Here is an 18,301-nt window from a genome sequence, read left to right on the forward strand (position 1 = left end):
GACTGGAGCGTGTCCGTTTGAATCCATTTTGGTCAGGGTTGCGTTACCTCTTTTTTTCAAAAAGAATTAGATGATTCATTGATTCGCAACCAGGAAAAAACAACACGGAAGAAAGGTTTGACCCACTCTTGGTGCGTTACCACACGTCACAGGTCGTTAAGGTCTCGCCCCATTCAAGTCAGTGGATCCACGTCCTGTCATTCTCCAATCTCCATTGTTCTCCTTTGAAAATTTGTTATTTTGGGGATTAAATAACCATATCCAAAGACAATCCTCCATGACAAAATCGTATTTGCACAGCGCAGAGCGCACAGAGCATTCATTCAAAAAAGTTCTGGACAAATTCAAATAAGAGTCCCGGTCATGCTGGTACTTGCACTGCACACAGCACTTGCAGCAACAGTCTGAACCACCCAAGTACCATCTGGCCGGGCCGGTTCAACGCTCGCTCCTCTGAAGAATTCAAACCTCTCTCCAGGTCTACCAGAACGTACGTGCACGCCTCGTTCGTTCGTTTCTTCCCCCTTCAGTTTCACCGAAGACTCCCAGTCGCCACCGGCTAGCCTGGGCCGGTCAAGCCAAGCCAACGTGTGCTCTCGATCCCTCCACGAGCGTGTCATCTTCCTCGCATCGCATGGTGCGGCACGGCACGGTGAAAACGCGAAGAAACGGGGCGAAAGGGAACAAAAACCTGGGCGCATAGCATAGCATAGGCCGGGCTGTGCTGGTTGGGCAACAGCTGCGAGGCCGGTCCCGGCCGGGAAGTGGCCGTTAGTGCAGTGGTGGGCGCCTCGAGGCCGACGAATAGACTGGGGCGGTGTGACTAGACGCACACGTCGCCCTCTTCTCCTATCATCCACTTATCTTCCAAGATCGTTTCCTGCGTTGCGTCCGTGGACTGATTGGCCGCACCGCACCACAGTTTCTGAATAAAATCTGTAATACTTGTACTGTTCCAGAAGGACTGGCAGGTCAAGCCAGTGACGTCCATACGGCAATGTCCTTTGCGCTTCACATGCACGAACTCTGAGATTTTCTCCTATTTCACGTTGATTTTCGGAGCACAAATGGTACCAGTTTTCAGAACGAAATTGCAAGAGCGAGCGCTGAAGAAGTGGAAATCGAAAGCAAGTGCCAGCACCATGACAAAAAGGAACAACTTTCGCTCCCAAAACCTTGCAAGGGTCCAACACGCAAAACAAGCGGCCTCCCCTCCACCTTTCCCCATGGCTCTCGCCCGCTCGTGACACCACGACCCCTCCGTCTCCTGTCCTTGTCCGCTTCCACTGCCTGCCGGCCCCCTCCACTACCCCGAGTCCAAGCCGCAACGTTCGGTCACGAGCACGATGCAGCGGAAGCCCCCCACCGTCGTCAGCCGAGCCGAGCGCTATCCCATTCCAATTCCAACCGCTCCGACCCCGAGTGGGGAACGGGGAATAGATCCTCCGCGACGGGCACAGCTTCCACTGCAGAATTTAGAACCTATCCCACCCCTCGCAGCACGCAATCAACCAACGATACACACTCGATCACGCGTGCCGAGAACTGAACCCCGGAGAAATCAGCGCCAAAGCCTCCATTTTTTTAGTGCCGCAAAGCCACTTCTCGGCCGCCGCTGCGGGCTATCAGTTGCATAGCATAGTTTAGATTAGCTTCCCCACCTTCACATGCTCCGCGTCTCTCCCACGGCAATCCCGGCCAATCTCGCCCTCCAGATTAGCCGATTTCCAGGGCTCCGATCCTGCGGTTCGGTAACGCCCCTTGCTGACGACGCTCTCTGCTTTCCCTTGGCCTGCCATAACTCGCTGCTGCCGTTCGCGACCAGCCATTAATGGCGAGGGGGAGTTACGACTCGCTCTGAACCTCTCTCTTTCTGTCTGATCCGGCGGGCGTTCCGTCCCTTTTCCTCGGCCGGTTGTTTCTTAGCTTGCATGCGTAGGCGCAGGCAGCCGGGCATGGAAGGAAACTGTAGCGCCAGTGACGCGTTGTCGAGAGGGTCTACTCCGTCTCCAAAGCCTTCGCCGTCGTGTTAATGGAAAGAGACGAGTGTTGCGAGGAGTAAAGGCGGCAGCTTTTCCCTTATTTTCTCTTCCGTTCTGGAAGAAGTCAAGCCGCCTCCCCTCTCGTCTCGTATCCGTCCTCGTCTTCTCTTCCCTGGCCGGCCATCGAGCTTCCGCCTGGGCTCACCGTTTGCCCCTCCATCTCCTTGCTCGTTTTGGGGTGCTGTTAGGCGGAGAAAAGCTGAGCGCTTTGTCTCTTCCGCTCTGTTCTAGCAAGTGGCAGTGTCCTGCCTCGGCTTGATGCTCCTGTTGGTCGTTCCCGTTGAGAGCGGCTTGGTTTTAGTAGGTCCTGGGTCCTCTTTCACCTAATCTTGTTTCTAGTTTCGGTTGGTGAGTCATCGGCTAGCTCTTGTTGGTTAGCCCAGTTCTTCTTGGACTGGAGTATATAATCTCCCGGCCGTCTTCTTCTTCTTCTGTTCTTGTGTGCTCTTCACATTGGCCCATCAGTCTCCCTGCTCCTTCCAAGGCGAACTCTGCTCGGATCAAGAAGAGGAGAGCTCCTCTGTGCTGGGAGGTTGGGAGGCAGTGCTTTCCTTCCGGCGAGCCTTGGATGCTGCCTGTCGATCTTTGAGCTTTAGGTGAGGAATCCGATGCCTGCTCCATTTCTCTTCTCCACCTTTTGACTAAAACTATGCAATCTTTAGCTTGTTTTATTGAGCTTCGGTTACTGTTGTCAATTAGGGGTGTTTAATTCGTGGGTTTGCTTCTTGCTTTGAGAGAGGAAAGATGGCTGCAACTTTCTTGTTTTTTTTTTTGGTGCTGTAATTGTTACCCATAGGCTTTCCTTTGCTGTCGTGTTAAAGGCAGCAACGTGCAACAAAGTAATTTTCCGGTGAACCTGGCCGTGCTTTACGCCGGTGATGAATGCATTTAAGGTCATCCTTTTTCAGTTGGGCTTTACCACTCTTTTGCCGCGTGGGCGCGGATGCAACTTTTGTTTTTAGTGCCACTTTTTTTTTTCCTGCGATTGAAGACTCCTGCTGATCTCTTTCATCCTAGTAAGTCTCGGTTTCAGAGGATCGGTGGTTTGTAATTTGAGGTTTCTGAACATAGTTCCCGCGCTTGTACCTTTCTCTGGTCATCTACTCATCTCCTAATGCTGCAGAGCAGAGATGAAGAGAATGAGCCCATGTCTCAATACACTGTCCTTCCTAGTTCAGAATGCGTTTGCAAGTAGCACCAGAGCTTCCCTGACACCTGACCCACTGCTTTCATAGGAGATGCCGAGACGGCAGTGAATTAGTTATTATCAGCCTTGCAGTCTAAGCTACCAAGTACAGTTAGTAGTACTGAGTACTGACACCTTCTGTTAATACGGACAGGCAAAACCTTAGATGCCTTATTGGTGGATGGAGTGTACCCCATGAATCACACGAAGGCAGTGTTGATGTGTGGTGTAACTGCCATTTATAAGGTGCTTACTGCTTAGTACTACTCGAGAGGAGTTAATGTGCCGAGGACAGAGGTTAGATACTTCCATTAGGAGGAAGTAAGTTTTATCTTGTGGTTACTGCTTACTACTGCTTACTATTGATTCCAAGCATTCCCTTCGAGCACTTCTGCACCACTCCTGGGTATACCTGCCTCTAGCTTTATTTTGAGCAGAGGATGTTCCGTAAGAAAATTGAGTACATCGAAGACATCACATGGGCACTTCTCTGGTAGCTGTTAATCATTTGTAATTTTTTTATCTGATTTAATTGGTCAACCATGAAATCATGCTCTCCATGTTGCTTGCTGTGTGATCATGCTACATGTTCCTTGCTTCATTGTATGATGACACTGCAGATTTTGATACCTTTTCCAATAAATTATCTTTTTTCTTCATGCGCTATATATACAAGAAAGACATTGTCTCTATTTTCGGTTATTTCTGTTGTAGGTTAAAATTTAGAAAAGCCTGTCCCTGTCTTCAGAGACAGCCAACCAGGATTTCTGTAATTTTTAAAACATATTTTGCCAATCACATTTCCTTTTTTGTGGGCTGAACATGTTCTTACGTTATTTCTGTGCAGGTGATTAAAGACTTGTTTGACTGCATTCTCCATATCTTTTAGTTCTTGAGCAGAGATGGAACTTGTATACATGGATAGGAGAAATGGATTACATGATGAGGGTGCAATTCCAGAGTTCAGTGGAAGGGCAGAAGAAGACCAAGACCTGACTATTGCTGCATCTGAGGTTCAGCCTGATTTGAGTCAGATAAACAACAAGAAGCCATTGACGTCAGATGAGAAGAAAAGCAAGAGCTGCCAGTCATGCCACAAGTCACCATGTTTGTGCTGTGGTGACGCACACCATGCGGATTTGTTCCCTGCACTTCCTGCCAAGATGATGATCTTGGAGTTTCTCATCAGAAGCCTGAGGCACCCAACAAGAACCCATAATGTCACTGATCTTGACGACTTGATCACTGATGGGGTCAGCCAAGGAAGTGTAAATCTTGGCCCTTCCGAGAAAAAGGTGCTGGACTCTTTGCATGCTCTTGTAAATGCAAAGACAAGACCGAAAAGCCCATCGCCTTTCCTGGCAGGATCAAAAATGAGAAAAACTCGGTCAAAATCCCACATTATTACACAGTCAGAAATACTGAAGCTTATATCTCCTGAGACATGGGAAACCTCCTCCCCTGGGACATCTCCAATGAATAAAGGCACAGCTGAGGTCCACATCCATGAGAAGACGTCACCCTCATGCTCGCATATGACATCTATGAGCTCAAATCAGCCTGTCCTATCACACTGCCCATCATCTCTTAGTGCAGGCCTTCTACAATGCATTTGGAAGGATGGGCTGCCTCATTTTGAATTGTCACTGGACGATCCCATTGCAGTATACACTGCAAACCCAATCAAGGTACAGGACAATGACAGGGCCCTTGACTATGTCTACATGATCCATTCTGGAGAGCAAGGAAGAAAAGATTGGATGGGCCACTCAAGCAATGTGTCCAGACTTGTGGGCAAGATCAAGGTGTCAAGTTCTTTAGTGCTAAACTCAGACAAGTCAAGTCTTTTGGAAACTGAGTTTGTGCTGTATGGTTCTCCAGATGACTATCTGAGGCAAATGCATAGTTCCTATAGTGTTCCAAAAGGAAAGGGACTAGTCAAGAGAGTGACAGAAATTATGAGAACAGGACATGTTTCCTCTAGTCCTAAACATCCCTGGAAGTTTGGCAAATCCTTCTCTCATCAGTTCGACGACTTAACTGAAATACTCGAAGGTGAAATGATCAGTGCTAGAGAATCGGGCCTGACAAACCTCGACGCTGAGGATCAACCGACCAACCAAGAGTTGGCAGCAATTGTGGTCAAGGAACAACGACAAAAACGCCAGAAAGAGCCTGTGGTCGGTGGCTGGGGCTTGAAGTTCCTTGAGAAAGCAGGATTAAATCATTCAGAAGGCACTGAAGTTTCTGATGTTCAGAACAGAAATGGTGCTGCAAAATGTATAACTGCCATTGTTCCCAGAGGTTATCACGGCGGCGCTGTTCCGAAGTGCAGTGGCCCATCAGGTCTCATTGAGAGATGGAGATCTGGAGGATGCTGTGATTGCGGTGGATGGGATCTTGGCTGCCCCATCAGAGTGCTGAACAATGATGGATGTGCCTCCTTGCCTGAAGAAGAGTCACAGGAGAGCAGAGCAGTAGAGCTGTCAATCAAGGTAACTAACCCTGGGCTTATTTGCAGTAGAATTACATGGTTTGAATCAGATATCAGAAATCAGAATTTCTGCTAGGTCATATTTGCGGTTTTGTTTATTATTCAGGTTTTGATGCACTAGAATGCCTTCAGATTCTCATCTATCTTACCATTAATTTTCAGGGCGCGAGGAAGCAGACAATGTTAAGGCTTGTCAACATCACGGAGGACCTGTACATCTTGTACTTCGATTCGGGTCTTTCACCATTGCAATGCTTCTCAACGGGGATAGCAATTGTGCACAGCCAAGCACCACAGCTATGCCCAAAACTGTGAATGGCAAAGCTTGGTATAGCACTATGAAGATGTAAATAGATAAGTAGAGATAGAAATATTCCACATTTATACAGTAGATTCGTTGACTCAATCCATGCCAAGATGACAACGGTGATGTGTGAAAACTATGCCATGTGTATTCCACATTTACTAACTATTAAATCAAGATGGATTTGTGGCAAGGGAGGTTATTTGTCCTGTTAGAAAATTTCTTAGATTTTTATTTTTAAAAAATCTTATTTTTTTCACAAACGTGAAAGTACTTGTAACATTCCGCTTGTGTTCCTCGCTGCTGACACCGGATTTGCGCTACAAACTTAAACGCTGCAAATGAATCCAAAAACATCCCTAAAGCAGACACTAGCAAGAAAATGGAGCAGCAAATTAAGATCTAACAGACTATACTACCCTGAGCAAGCAGTACGCCAGTAGAACATGTTGGTAGCACGATTTGATTGGCAAGTGGCCTAGTGTTCCAGGTAAAAGAAACTTGGGGGTCCCAAATCCTTATTTATTCGAGTCATGTGTCATTGCATCATCAGGCGTCTGCAGTAGAAAGAATAGCGTGGATCAATTAGGCAACTTTACCTATTGGCCAAACACGGTGGGGGAAAAAAAGGTGGCAGGACACTCATGATAACATTGCAATTGCCACTAGGGAAATGCATTTTTCTTGCCATTAAAATGTGAATAACACACTGCCATTATATAGACTGACAGCAGAGCCAGGTAAGAAAAATAAAATAAAACAACTATATGATATTCATCCATCTTGCAATTGTTAAGATATGCACCCGTATCCTGGTGTTGAGAACGGATAGGTTTAGGCTCCGGTTTGTTGTAGATTAGATTTGGTTGTTGTATATCTTAGCTTGTAAGTCACACTTGTAATCTACTTCTTGTACAAGTTGTAAACGCCATGCTAGGGGCTATTCCTAGCTATATAAACACGGAGCCGAGAACCTGAGAAGGTATCTCGTTACACCAAAGTTTTACATGATAATCAGAGCTCGGTTTCTTGCCGACTTGATCCATGGGAACTTTAGGTTCCTCCGCATCTGCTGCTGTTCCTTCTCTAGGCTATCCGGTGACCGAGAAGCTGGCGCGGAATAATCATCCGCTCTGGAAGGCTCAAGTCCAGTCAGCCCTCAAGGGTGCGCAGGTGGCACACTTCCTCGGCTCCACGACGGAGATCCCACCGAAGATCGTCGCCAGGGCCGCTGAGAAGCCTCATGATCATGAAAGGATCTTGTGATGCCTGGGAGAAGGGGGGTTGAATAGGTTCACTTTAAAATTTCTGAAAAACTTCGTATCGGTAGTAGATACGTCGGAACTTCCGACACTGTGCCGAAATTTCCGACAGGGTCGGAAATTCCGGTACAAGTGCGGAACTTCTGACAGCAAGTAAACTGAACAAAATTCAAATTTAAACAAGTTTCAGCAGAATCTATTTGAATCAAAAGTTCAACAATGATGTATAGAGACTACTGCGGGTGATCTTTATGAGAGAAATTTCACAAGAATATAGATCAGCACAAATCAAGCTCTAGGTCAACAAGAACTTGAAGAACACAACAAGCACACGAGACAAAGGATTTGTTTACCGAAGTTCACTCCCACAAAGGAAGCTACGTCTCCGTTGAGGAGCTCACAAAGAACCGGGTCCTTACTAACACTTTACCCCTCTCAATCAATCACAAAGGAGGATTGAGTCACTTACTATGAATCCTCCAAGAGGATGGGCAATACAAACTTCCCCGGGCGTACCACAACAAGAGGGCGCTCAAACGGGCGACACCGAACCGTCTAGAAGCAAGCTTCAAGAGTAATAAATGTGAATCGAAGACGGAAGATGCTTCAAGTGCTCTTGAGATGAACTTGGTTGACCTCATACTCAAAACTAGAGCCATACACCTCAAATCCTTCTCTCACCCAAGCCTAGCTCAAAACTCTTAAGGATTTAGCTCAAGGAGGGAGTGGGGAGGAGTATTGAATGCTCTTGGAGGTGTTTGTCTCGGGTTAAGTCAGCAGCAAATGAAGAGGGGGCTGAGGGGGTATAAATACTTGAGCCCCAAAAACTAGCCGTTGTTGTGTTGTTAATGTATCTGTCGGAACTTCCGACATAACTAAATGAAATCTGTTGAGCACCCCCTATTGGAAGTTTCTGAAAACATACGACAGGTGTTGGAACTTCCGACACTCGCAGAAACTATGAGAAATAAAATGTGCAAGTGTGTGATTAAGGTATCTCTCATGGGCAGATAGCATCTTAAGTAAGCACTTCGACATCTTCAAGCCATCTAGCCGCGTCCCCTTTTGTAGTATGGTGTTCCTATACTCAAATTCAAAAATAGAAAGTAATAAATCGATTTTCTTTTATGCTTGAATACCTTTCCACAAGAAGATAGGGGTCCTTTCTTACACATTTGCACTTCTATAGATTTGAACCTGTCAATTTCTCAATAAAATCGTTAGTCCCTTAACTATGCATGTCATCAATACGGAAACCCACTTAGGGGGCCAAATGCACTTTCAATGATCAAGTGTCCAACCCCGACTACGAGGCCTGGGTGGTGAAGGACCAGCAGATACTCAACTATATGTTGTCCTCGCTATCCCGGGACATCCTTGCTTCTGTTGCGATGCTTCCGACGGCTGCTGCGGTCTAGGAGGCAATCGAGGGGATGTTCGCATCCCAATCGCGTGCGCGGGTGATCAACACTGGCATGGCCCTAGCCACTGCGCAGAAGGGAAACTCCTCCATTGCTGAATACTTCAGCAAGATGAGAAGCCTAGCAGATGAGATGGCATCTGCCGGGAAGAAGCTCGAAGATGAAGAAGTCATCTCGTACATTCTCTCGGGACTCGACATCAAGTACAATTTGTTCGTGTTAGCAATCGCGGCCAGGATTGAGCCCATCTCCCTTGGTGAGTTATACACCCAGCTTTCAACTTTTGAGCAACGGTGTGCATTGCTTTTGGGACATGGCTCAGGATCTTTTGCCAATCTGGCTTCGCGCGGTGGTCGTGAGTCTGGAAACAATCGTGAGCGCGGTCGCGGTGGACACGGCCGTGGTCGTGATGCTGGAGGACGTCAAGGCTCAGATTCATCTGAACGCCCTACTTGCCAGCTATGCGGGAAGGAGGGCCACACCGTGTTGTGTTGCTACAAGCGCTTTGATGCTTCCTTCCAGGGACCAGCAGATGGCAAGTCCACCTCTTTTGCCACGACAAACTCCTACGGCATCGACACGAACTGGTATTCTGACTCCGGTTCAACTGACCACATCACGAGCGACTTGGAGAAGCTGACCATGAGGGACAAGTACCATGGTGGTGATCAAGTGCACACCACAATGGATCAGGTATGGAGATAGATCAAATTGGTCGCAGCTATGTTATCTTTTTCTTAATAATCTTCTTTGTGTCCCTCAAGCCAGCAAAAATCTTCTTTCTATTCATAAACTTGCTCGTGATAATGATGCATTCTTTGAATTTCATCCATCTTATTTTTTTGATTAAGACGGTTCTGCGTAGAGGTCGCTGTGAGCGAGGTCTCTATCCTTTGAAGTCGTTTCCAAATAAACAAGCCCATGGTGTCACCAAGTTTCCTTCATCCCGGTGGCATTATCGTCTTGGGCATCCTTCATCATCCGTTGTCCATCAGGTCCTCAGCAAGAACAAGCTTCCTTTTATTCAAGAGTCCAATAAAGAGTCCGTTTGCGATGCTTGCCAGAAAGGCAAGAGCCACCAACTTCCATATCCGAGATCTGCAAGTTTGTCGAGTGCCCCTCTAGACCTAGTTTTCTCTGATGTATGGGGTCCGGCCCCAATTTCTGTTGGCAAGAACAATTTTTATGTTAGCTTCATTGATGATTTTAATTTTTTGATTGAAGTCAGCAGGGGAAGCCCCTACCTATTTTTTTATAATTTTTCATTCCAGACCCGTTTAATCGCTCCCACGGGGAGTCGAACGTGAGCCTGCTGGGTGCTACTGAGGTGCTATAACTACTAGGCTAGAAGCCCTTTCACATGATTTTAGTAAATTTACATGGAATTATTTACTTCATCACAAATCTGAAGTGTTTCAGCGTTTCCACGATTTTCAACATCTTATTGAGCGCATGTTTAATCGAAAAATAGTTGCAATGCAAGCCAATTGGGGTGGGGAATACCAAAAACTCAACTCCTTTTTCCAATGCATTGGCATCTCTCACCATGTCTCCTGCTCGTATGCTCATCAACAAAATAGCTCTGCTGAACGCAAATATTGACATATTGTCGAAGTGGGTCTATCTCTCTTAGCTCACGTATCAATGCCGCTGAAATTCTGGGACGAAGCACTCATCACTGCCACCTATCTTATTAATCGACTTCCTAGCAAAGTCACATCCAATCAAACGCCTCTTGAACCCCTTTGTCAACAGAAACTAGATTATTCTGTCTTGCGCACCTTTGGTTGTGTGTGTTGGCCCAATTTGCGCCCCTACAATTCTCGGAAGCTTCAGTTTAGATCAAAACAATGTGTCTTTTTAGGATATAGCAACATGCATAAAGGGTTTAAATGCTTGGATGTTTCTAAAGGGTGTGTTTACATCTCTCGCGATGTCATTTTTGATGAGACTGTTTTCCCTTTTGCATCATTACATCCTAACGTTGGAGCTCGTCTACGATCGGAGATTCTATTACTTCCGGATCATCTTCAAAATCCATCTTCAAAATCCATCTTTTGGGGGTTCAAACTGTGACTCAATTTTTCTCTCATCTCCTACCTCTAACATTGTAAATGAGTCTATAGGAGTACTTGACAATTCTATAGATGCAATGTCGCCGGATTCTGCTAAAAATTCCGGCTAGAATCATATTTTATGCTCCAGGGAGCAGCTCCTACCGCGCAACACGAGGCTCCGTCTGATTCGGGATTCACGTCGCAGACTGCTGTCCAGGGGACGGATGGATCTGGCTCTGTCTCCTCCCCTTCGCTTGTAGCTAGTGGGCTGTTGGCTCCGGGTGCCCCCGCCTCCAACCAACCGCCCCTAGCGTCAACACCTAGCACAACAACAACCACGACCTCACGTGGTAGCTTCGCTGCGGCTCGTGCGGCCACGTCGCGTTCGTCGGTTAGCGGAACGCTGTCCCGGGTGGATCCAGCTGCCCCGCACGGGCCACCGGCCGACCAGGTGGTCTTGGATCCTGCGCCGCCCAGATCTACTTCGACCTCTGCACCCGGATCTTCTGTGCCCTCTGCCTCACCAGCTACTCCACAACTACGACGCCCTACTAAACGTCTATCTCAAGGTATTCATAAACCTAAAATTATACCGATGGCACTACTAGCTATGCACAATTGGCTGTTGTCTCTGATGAACCTACCAACCTGCATGATGCCCTGTCTAATGTTAATTGGAAATCTGCTATGGATGCTGAATTCTCTGCCCTTCTCAAGAATAAGACTTGGCATCTTGTCCCTCCTCATCGTGGCAAGAACGTCATTGATTGTAAGTGGGTTTATAAGGTCAGGAAGAAAGCTGATACTTCCATTGATCGCTATAAGGCACGGCTGGTTGCCAAAGGCTTTAAGCAGCGGTATGGTATTGATTATGAGGACACATTTAGTCCTGTGGTCAAGGCAGCAACCATTCGTCTTGTGTTATCTCTTGCAGTCTCCAAGGGATGGTTTCTTCGATAATTAGACGTGCAGAATGCTTTCCTTCATGGTGTTCTTGAGGAAGAGGTCTACATGTGTCAACCTCCGAGTTATGTTGATTCCAGTGCTCCTCGTTTCATTTGCAAATTGGACAAAGCTCTCTATGGTCTCAAACAGGCTCCACAGGCCTGGTACTCTTGTTTGAGCCACAAGCTTCACTCCTTGGGTTTTGTTTCCTCCAAGGCCGACACATCTCTTTTTTATTATAGCAAGGGCGTGCATACAATTGTTGCTAGCTCCTCCAAGGATCTTGCCACCGCTCTTCTTCGTGACCTTGAGCAAGAGTTTGCCATCAAAGACTTAAGTGATCTTCATTACTTCCTTGGGATAGAAGTCAAGAGATCACAGGGGGCACTACTGCTCACTCAGGAACGGTATGCTATTACCATCTTAGAGCGTGTTGGTATGGAGATGGGTAAACCCATTAGTGCTCTCTGTCAAGGAAGGTGACTTGCTTGGGCCTGATGACTCGACAAAATACATGAGCATTGTTGGCGCCCTCCAATATCTAACCTTAACACGACTTAATCTTTCTTTTGCTATCAATAAAGTGTGTCAATTCCTACACTCACCTACAACCCTGCATTGGGCAGCAGTCAAGCGCATCATCAAATATGTTAAGGGGACACTTTAGTTAGGTCTGAAAATTGGCAGGTGTCCGTCTATGATGGTGCATTCTCTGATGCAGATTGGGCAGGTTATCCTGATGACAGGAGATCTATAGGTGGCTTTGCAGTTTTTATTGGCAGCAATCTGATTTCATGGAGTGCCAGGAAGCAAGCAACGGTGTCTTGTTCAAGCACAAAGGCTGAGTATAAGGCCATGGCAAATGCCACGGCTGAGATAATGTGGGTACACAAGTTGCTTGATGAGATGGGAATCTCACATCCTAAAGCAGCTCGGTTGTGGTGTGATAACATTGGAGCTAAGTACCTTTCTGAAAATCCAATGTTTCATGCCCGTACAAAACATATAGAAATTGATTTTCATTTTGTCAGAGAACAAGTCAATGTGAAGCAATTGGATGTCAGGTTCATTAGCTCTGCTGATCAAGTAGCTGATGGTTTCACTAAACCACTTCCTACACGGCAATTGGCACAGTTCAGAAACAATCTCAACTTGCATACACAGTTGTGATTGACAGGGGGTGTTAAGATATGCACTCATATCCTGGTGTTGAGAACGGATAGGTTTAGGTTCCGGTTTGTTGTAGATTAAATTTGCTTGTTGTATATCTTGGCTTGTAAGTCAAACTTGTAATCTACTTCTTGTACAAGTTGTAAACGCCATGCTAGGGGCTATTCCTAGCTATATAACACGGAGCCGAGAACCTGAGAAGGTATCTCATTACACCAAAGTTTACAGCCATTACCCATCGTCATCAAGTGAGGAGACAATGAGAACTTGATAAATGTTTTTTTGGTCCTTATATTTCTTTCGAAAAAGGGGTGGCAGTCAGCTAATCCTGATGCCAAGTAGCATTTCATAAACAAGATCACCTTAATTCCAAAACATGACTAGTACAAAATGCAGCAGCCAAAAGACATTCTACATCAACAAAATTTGATCACTCTTTCCACTAACCTTGGAAGAAGGAAAGGTAGACTCTTGCAGTATGTTGATCATAACACCCAAGGTTCTGTTTCGGATGAAGCATGCCCCCTCAAGCTCGGGAGGCTCAGACATGCTGAAGGTGAGAAGCTTGCTCTCTCTCTTCATCCAATCACACATCATTTTGGCCTCCTTTGCCATACCCTTGAATTGAAGCCATCCATCATATTGTAGTTAGTGCCAATGAGTTGGCAATTTACAGAAAAGAAATGAATATATGCTTGCTAAGATTCAGCGCATTTTGGCAGGAGGCATGATGCAGGCAGGCACATACCACCATTGCAGCAGAAGAAGCAATAGACTGGCATCCTTTTAGGTTTACAAGGCCTAAGGCGCCCATGCGGATCACACTGCTCTGCTGGATCATGTCATCAGTAGGCTTAGCACCATGCTTCAGCAGCTCATGCGTCAGGTCAGCCTCCTTGGTGATACACTTGAAATAAATGTTTTGCATTAGTCAAAATGCCATAGAAAGAATCAAACAAAATACTCTATATGCTACCAAAAAAATCACTGCTGCTTTACTGAAGGTGTATGTGCTAAGTTGAATCGAACCAATCTAAGCAATCAACACGGGCAACATGCAAAATGTAAGCATGTAAGACCTGGGTTCACAAGGCCACACTTATATCGTGCAATACCTACACCGGATCAGTTAATATTATGTTTGCACATTTGATTAAAATAGCACAAAAGCTCACTGTCCAATCCTTCAAGGGCAACATTTTATTAACAAGAAGCAGATCAAGATATGCTGGATTGCTGGTTGACGGACTATTGCTACATATGCTGCTTGTCAAAATGTTAAAAGAGTCAATGTTAATTAGCCATCAAATGTGTGATATAGGCATGGATTTCAACTATGATAAAAAGAAGAATGTGAAACCAAGACTGGAAACTTTAAAACATGCAATTAATTCTTACTGCATGTCATATAGTGTGGTGGTTATCACAATTCACACCACTTTGTGCAGCTGCCAAAATTCAAACATTGACATTTTAGAGATAACATGAAAGCAATAAGATAAATTGCCCTTTATCTTGTGACAATTGAGTATGCCACAACGATAACAGGAAAGTGATATGAAAAAAGGTTCCATTACAGTTGAGGTTGAAAGGGTTTTCCTCTGATTATAGGTATTTCTTAACTGCAGCACACATTCAGTCACTAGATTGAGAGAGGAATAGCATTCCAGTGGTGCGATACAAATCAAAAGGTGAGGCACATACCACAAAAGCAATGGTTGAAGGAACAAAAAAATTGTCACTTGTGATTGAGAGTGCACGCTCCTTGATAAGGCTACTCTGAATCGAAGTGTTGGCTGGTAAGATCTCATCCAGACGATGTGTCACATGATTCTTCCACTCGGACACAAGTTCCTCCTCCATCTCGAGACACTACTTGAAAAAATTGTCATTTTGCAATAAGTTGGTGTAAACTGTATCAGTTAGGAATTCAATGGTTTAGTAAAAAGTACCGGGAGGATTGCTTACAGATTTGGCAACAGCAGTAGCAAAAACTCGGTCAGCAAGATCCAATAGCCAATCAGGATTCTGATTGGCAGCCACTTCTGCAACGAACTTTAAAGCATTGCGGTTGTAATACTCCAAAAGGTAGTTGCTATAGTCAGACCATGCAACAGAACTGTTGAGTGGCACTAGCCTTTCCCACCCCCATACTTTTTCCAGAAAATCTCCTGAACCTAAACAATACCGAAAATATACATACAAAGCATATTGCATGAGAAATACTAATAGTAACCAGAATTGTGGTGATTAGCTTCTCTGTTTTCTTCTCACATTTTAGATCTTTGATCTTTTGCTGATATTGAGAATCCAATAAATCTGAAGTGCTGCACCTGGTGATAGTACAGTGCAATGCTTATCATCACGAAGTAACAAACTAATTATCTTAGACCATATATAGCTGCATCAAGAAAGTAGAAAAGTGTATTGAACATCAGTACCGTGATGGTTGCTGCTTCATCAGCAGCAATGCCATTCCCATCACCGAAAGGACCATTTCACTAGCAGATTCTTCCTTATCAATCTTGTTTCCAGAAGCAGCAGAAGAAGAAGACTTTTCCAGTATGTCAATCATGACATATAAGGTTTGAATCCGTATTATGCGGCTGTCCTCAAGGTCCTCAGGTAAGACATCAAGAAGCATGTCATTTTCCCTCATCCACTTGCACATTGTTTCAGCCTCCTTTGAAACACCCTTAAATTGAAGCCACCCATCAATTTGCAGTGAGTGCCCATTAGTTAGTGGTAAAAACAAAAGTACAGATGGATGGATGGATGTTAGTAAGTGGGTTTTTGCAGGCAGGCACATACCAACATGGCAGCAGAGGCAGCAACAGAATGGCACGAAGTGCAGTTCATAAGGCTCAACACACAATGCGCATCTCGCTGCTCTGGTTGATTAAGTAATCATCACTGGGACTAGCGCCATGCCTCAGCAACTCGCACGTCAGGTCAGCCTCCTTGGCAATGCACTTGAAACCATTTTTTGCATTAGTACAAATACCGTGAAAAGTCAAACAAGATAATCGATAAACCACCCAACTCATCAAGGTGAATTTGGGTGCCAATTTCATCTTTATAAGTAAGCAGTTCCTCCTAGCTTAGCCTAGTTTTTTACATGCTACCAACAGATTCCAACTATTCTACTGAAGGTGTATGCACCAACTTGGATTGTACCGGTCCAATCTGCCCACATGGATAACAAATGAAAGAATAAGCATTGAAAACCTCAGCCCCATCTACTAACTTGCAGCTACTCCTACGCAGTACACAGTAAACATATACTTTGTGATGTTTCACTTAAAAAAAACAAATGTCATATAGATCCATGCTCCAGGGTTTAAGCTTCAATAAAAGAAAAGTGTGTAGTCAACTGGAAACCTTAAAACATGACATTGATTTTTTTTTTAGGAATCGACATTAATTTGTACTGAGAGTCACAGTGAGGTTGTTGGTGATTACAACATGCACCAGGTTGTAGTTTGTACAACTGCCCAAATTATTAGGACCCAGTAGTGCTTCAAGATTGAGATCAGATCACTTCCACTAGACCTACTATATCTTGTAACTATAAGCAGTTTTCCAGGAAACAATGTTAACCAAATTATTAGGATCCAGTAATGCTTCAAGATTGAGATCAGATCACTTCCACTAGACCTACTATATCTTGTAACCATAAGCAGAATAAGTTTTCCAGGAAACAATGTTAACCATACATATAGATGGGAATGGTTCAATTATAGTTGGGATAGAAGGGGTTTTTTTATTTTCCCTCCGAATAGGATTTTTTTCCCTTTTCAATTCAGCTAATTGTCCATGCCAGTAAACGTTAGTTGATTAGGATGCAGAGAGAGGATTACAAAGCATTTATTGGTCAAATACAAGAAGTTTTATTTTGTTTGGTGTGCTAGGGCCAGGTAAAGAACGTACCAACAAAGCGGCAGAGGAAACATCAGAAAATTTGCAACCCGCTGCACGAATGACTGAATGTGCACTCTCGTGCATTTATTGATTTGCTCGGTAAGATCATATGCATTTTCGAATTCATCCGGATCTTCCATTCAGACGCAAGTTGCTCCTCCTTCTTAAGACACTGCTTAAACCATCAGTGAGTCAGACCAATGCAGTTTAAGTTAGCAAACAAGACAAGCGTGACAAAAAAAAAGTAAAGGACAGGAGGTCACTTACAATTTCAGCAAGAGCAACGCCGGTACCCGTAGCAGCTGCAGCACCAGGAACGAGCTGACGAGCATTGCGTCGGTAATACTCTTCAAGGTACTTGCTGTAGTCGGACCACGACACACCCTCGAACGGTAGCAGCTTGTCCCATCCCCATGCTTTTGCCACAAGATCTTTCGAAACAAGTAAATTGTACCCAAAAAGAAAATAAAAAGAAATCATGAGTCGTGGGCGGCAGAAAAGGCAACGAGAATGGGCGGCACATAAGAAGAAAGACGGGGAGCAATAAGAAAAATTTAGCACATCAGAGGAATACAACGATCAGGTTCTTAATCTCTGCTAGATCATATCATACCATAGTACTTGACAATCTGTGACCGCGGCATCGTCTTTGTACCCTCCTCCTTATCCTGCTCCATCAACTCTTCGATGTAAATTTCATATCTCTCCCTCTCCTCATCTTCCTTTCGCTTGGCCTCCATCTGCTTCTTCCCGAGACCCTCCAGCTCCAAGGGCCCCGCAGAAGGGGTGCTCCGGCACTCCATGATCGCGTCCCGATCCAAAGTTGCGCCGCCTCCCTCCATCTTCCCGCTCTCCGACTACGACTACTCCAATCTGATCTAGGTTAAATTATAGTTTGGGATGGAAGGGTTCTTTTTTTCTCTCTTAATTTGCCTCCGAATAGGACCTGTTTCCCTATGCAATTCAGCTAATTGTCCATGCCAGCAAACATTGTGCAGAGAAAGGATACCATTTATTAGGGCCAGGTGAGGAACTTACCAACAAAGCGGCAGAGAAAACATCAGAAAATTTGCAGCCCGCTGTGTGGATGAGCGAATGTGCAAGCTCGTGTATCAGGCAACTCAGAATGATTGATCTGCTCGGAAAGATCATGTCCATTTTATATCCCATTCGGATGTTCCACTCAGGAGCACCTCTGCTTAGGAAAAAAAAGAAGAAGTTGAGACGAACGGCCGGGGAGAACCTCTGCTTATGTTCCCTGCGCTTGGGCGCCATCTGCTTCTCCCCGAGGACGTCCAAGAGCCCCGCGCAGAGCGAAGAGAGCGCTGTCGTATTCAACGACGGCAGATGGAATGCCGGCAATGTGAAAATGCCTCGAGTCGCAGATCAGTCCAGCGTCCGCCGCCAAAATTGCTCCCAAATCACTCGATTGCACCGCCGCGGCGGCACTGCGCCGTCGTCATGCACGGCCGAGGAACCGAGAGGTGACTGAGAGTCTA

General features: G+C 45.4%; 2 protein-coding genes across 4 annotated transcripts; one reads left to right on the forward strand and one right to left on the reverse strand.

Moving 5' to 3' along the window:
* The first annotated feature begins 1,348 nt into the window (after positions 1-1,348).
* LOC101784454 lies at positions 1,349-6,228 on the forward strand. 3 transcript variants are annotated; one of them, XM_004985709.4, is made up of 4 exons: positions 1,349-2,638; positions 3,383-3,549; positions 4,076-5,723; positions 5,885-6,228. In XM_004985709.4, exons 3-4 carry the CDS (start codon positions 4,131-4,133, stop codon positions 6,035-6,037), a joined length of 1,746 nt encoding a protein of 581 aa, XP_004985766.1. In that variant the 5' UTR covers positions 1,349-2,638; positions 3,383-3,549; positions 4,076-4,130; the 3' UTR covers positions 6,038-6,228. The 3 variants fall into 3 exon arrangements, with proteins under 3 accessions (XP_004985766.1, XP_004985767.1, XP_004985768.1); XM_004985710.4 differs by having other exon boundaries at positions 3,383-3,525; XM_004985711.4 differs by lacking the exon at positions 3,383-3,549 and having other exon boundaries at positions 1,350-2,638.
* A 19-nt stretch (positions 6,229-6,247) lies between these two features.
* Positions 6,248-17,789, reverse strand: LOC105915200. Its single transcript, XM_012849175.2, has 10 exons — positions 17,416-17,789; positions 17,070-17,233; positions 15,693-16,974; positions 15,323-15,576; positions 15,156-15,214; positions 14,850-15,058; positions 14,586-14,753; positions 13,630-13,788; positions 13,329-13,499; positions 6,248-7,295 (listed from the first exon to the last, which is right to left on the reverse strand). The coding sequence occupies exons 3-10, from the start codon at positions 15,738-15,740 to the stop codon at positions 7,179-7,181; spliced, it is 1,185 nt and encodes a 394-aa protein (XP_012704629.2). The 5' UTR covers positions 15,741-16,974; positions 17,070-17,233; positions 17,416-17,789; the 3' UTR covers positions 6,248-7,178.
* Between the last annotated feature and the right edge of the window lie 512 nt (positions 17,790-18,301).

The sequence above is a fragment of the Setaria italica genome, chromosome IX (genome assembly GCF_000263155.2).
Source record: "Setaria italica strain Yugu1 chromosome IX, Setaria_italica_v2.0, whole genome shotgun sequence".
Lineage (NCBI taxonomy): Eukaryota > Viridiplantae > Streptophyta > Magnoliopsida > Poales > Poaceae > Setaria > Setaria italica.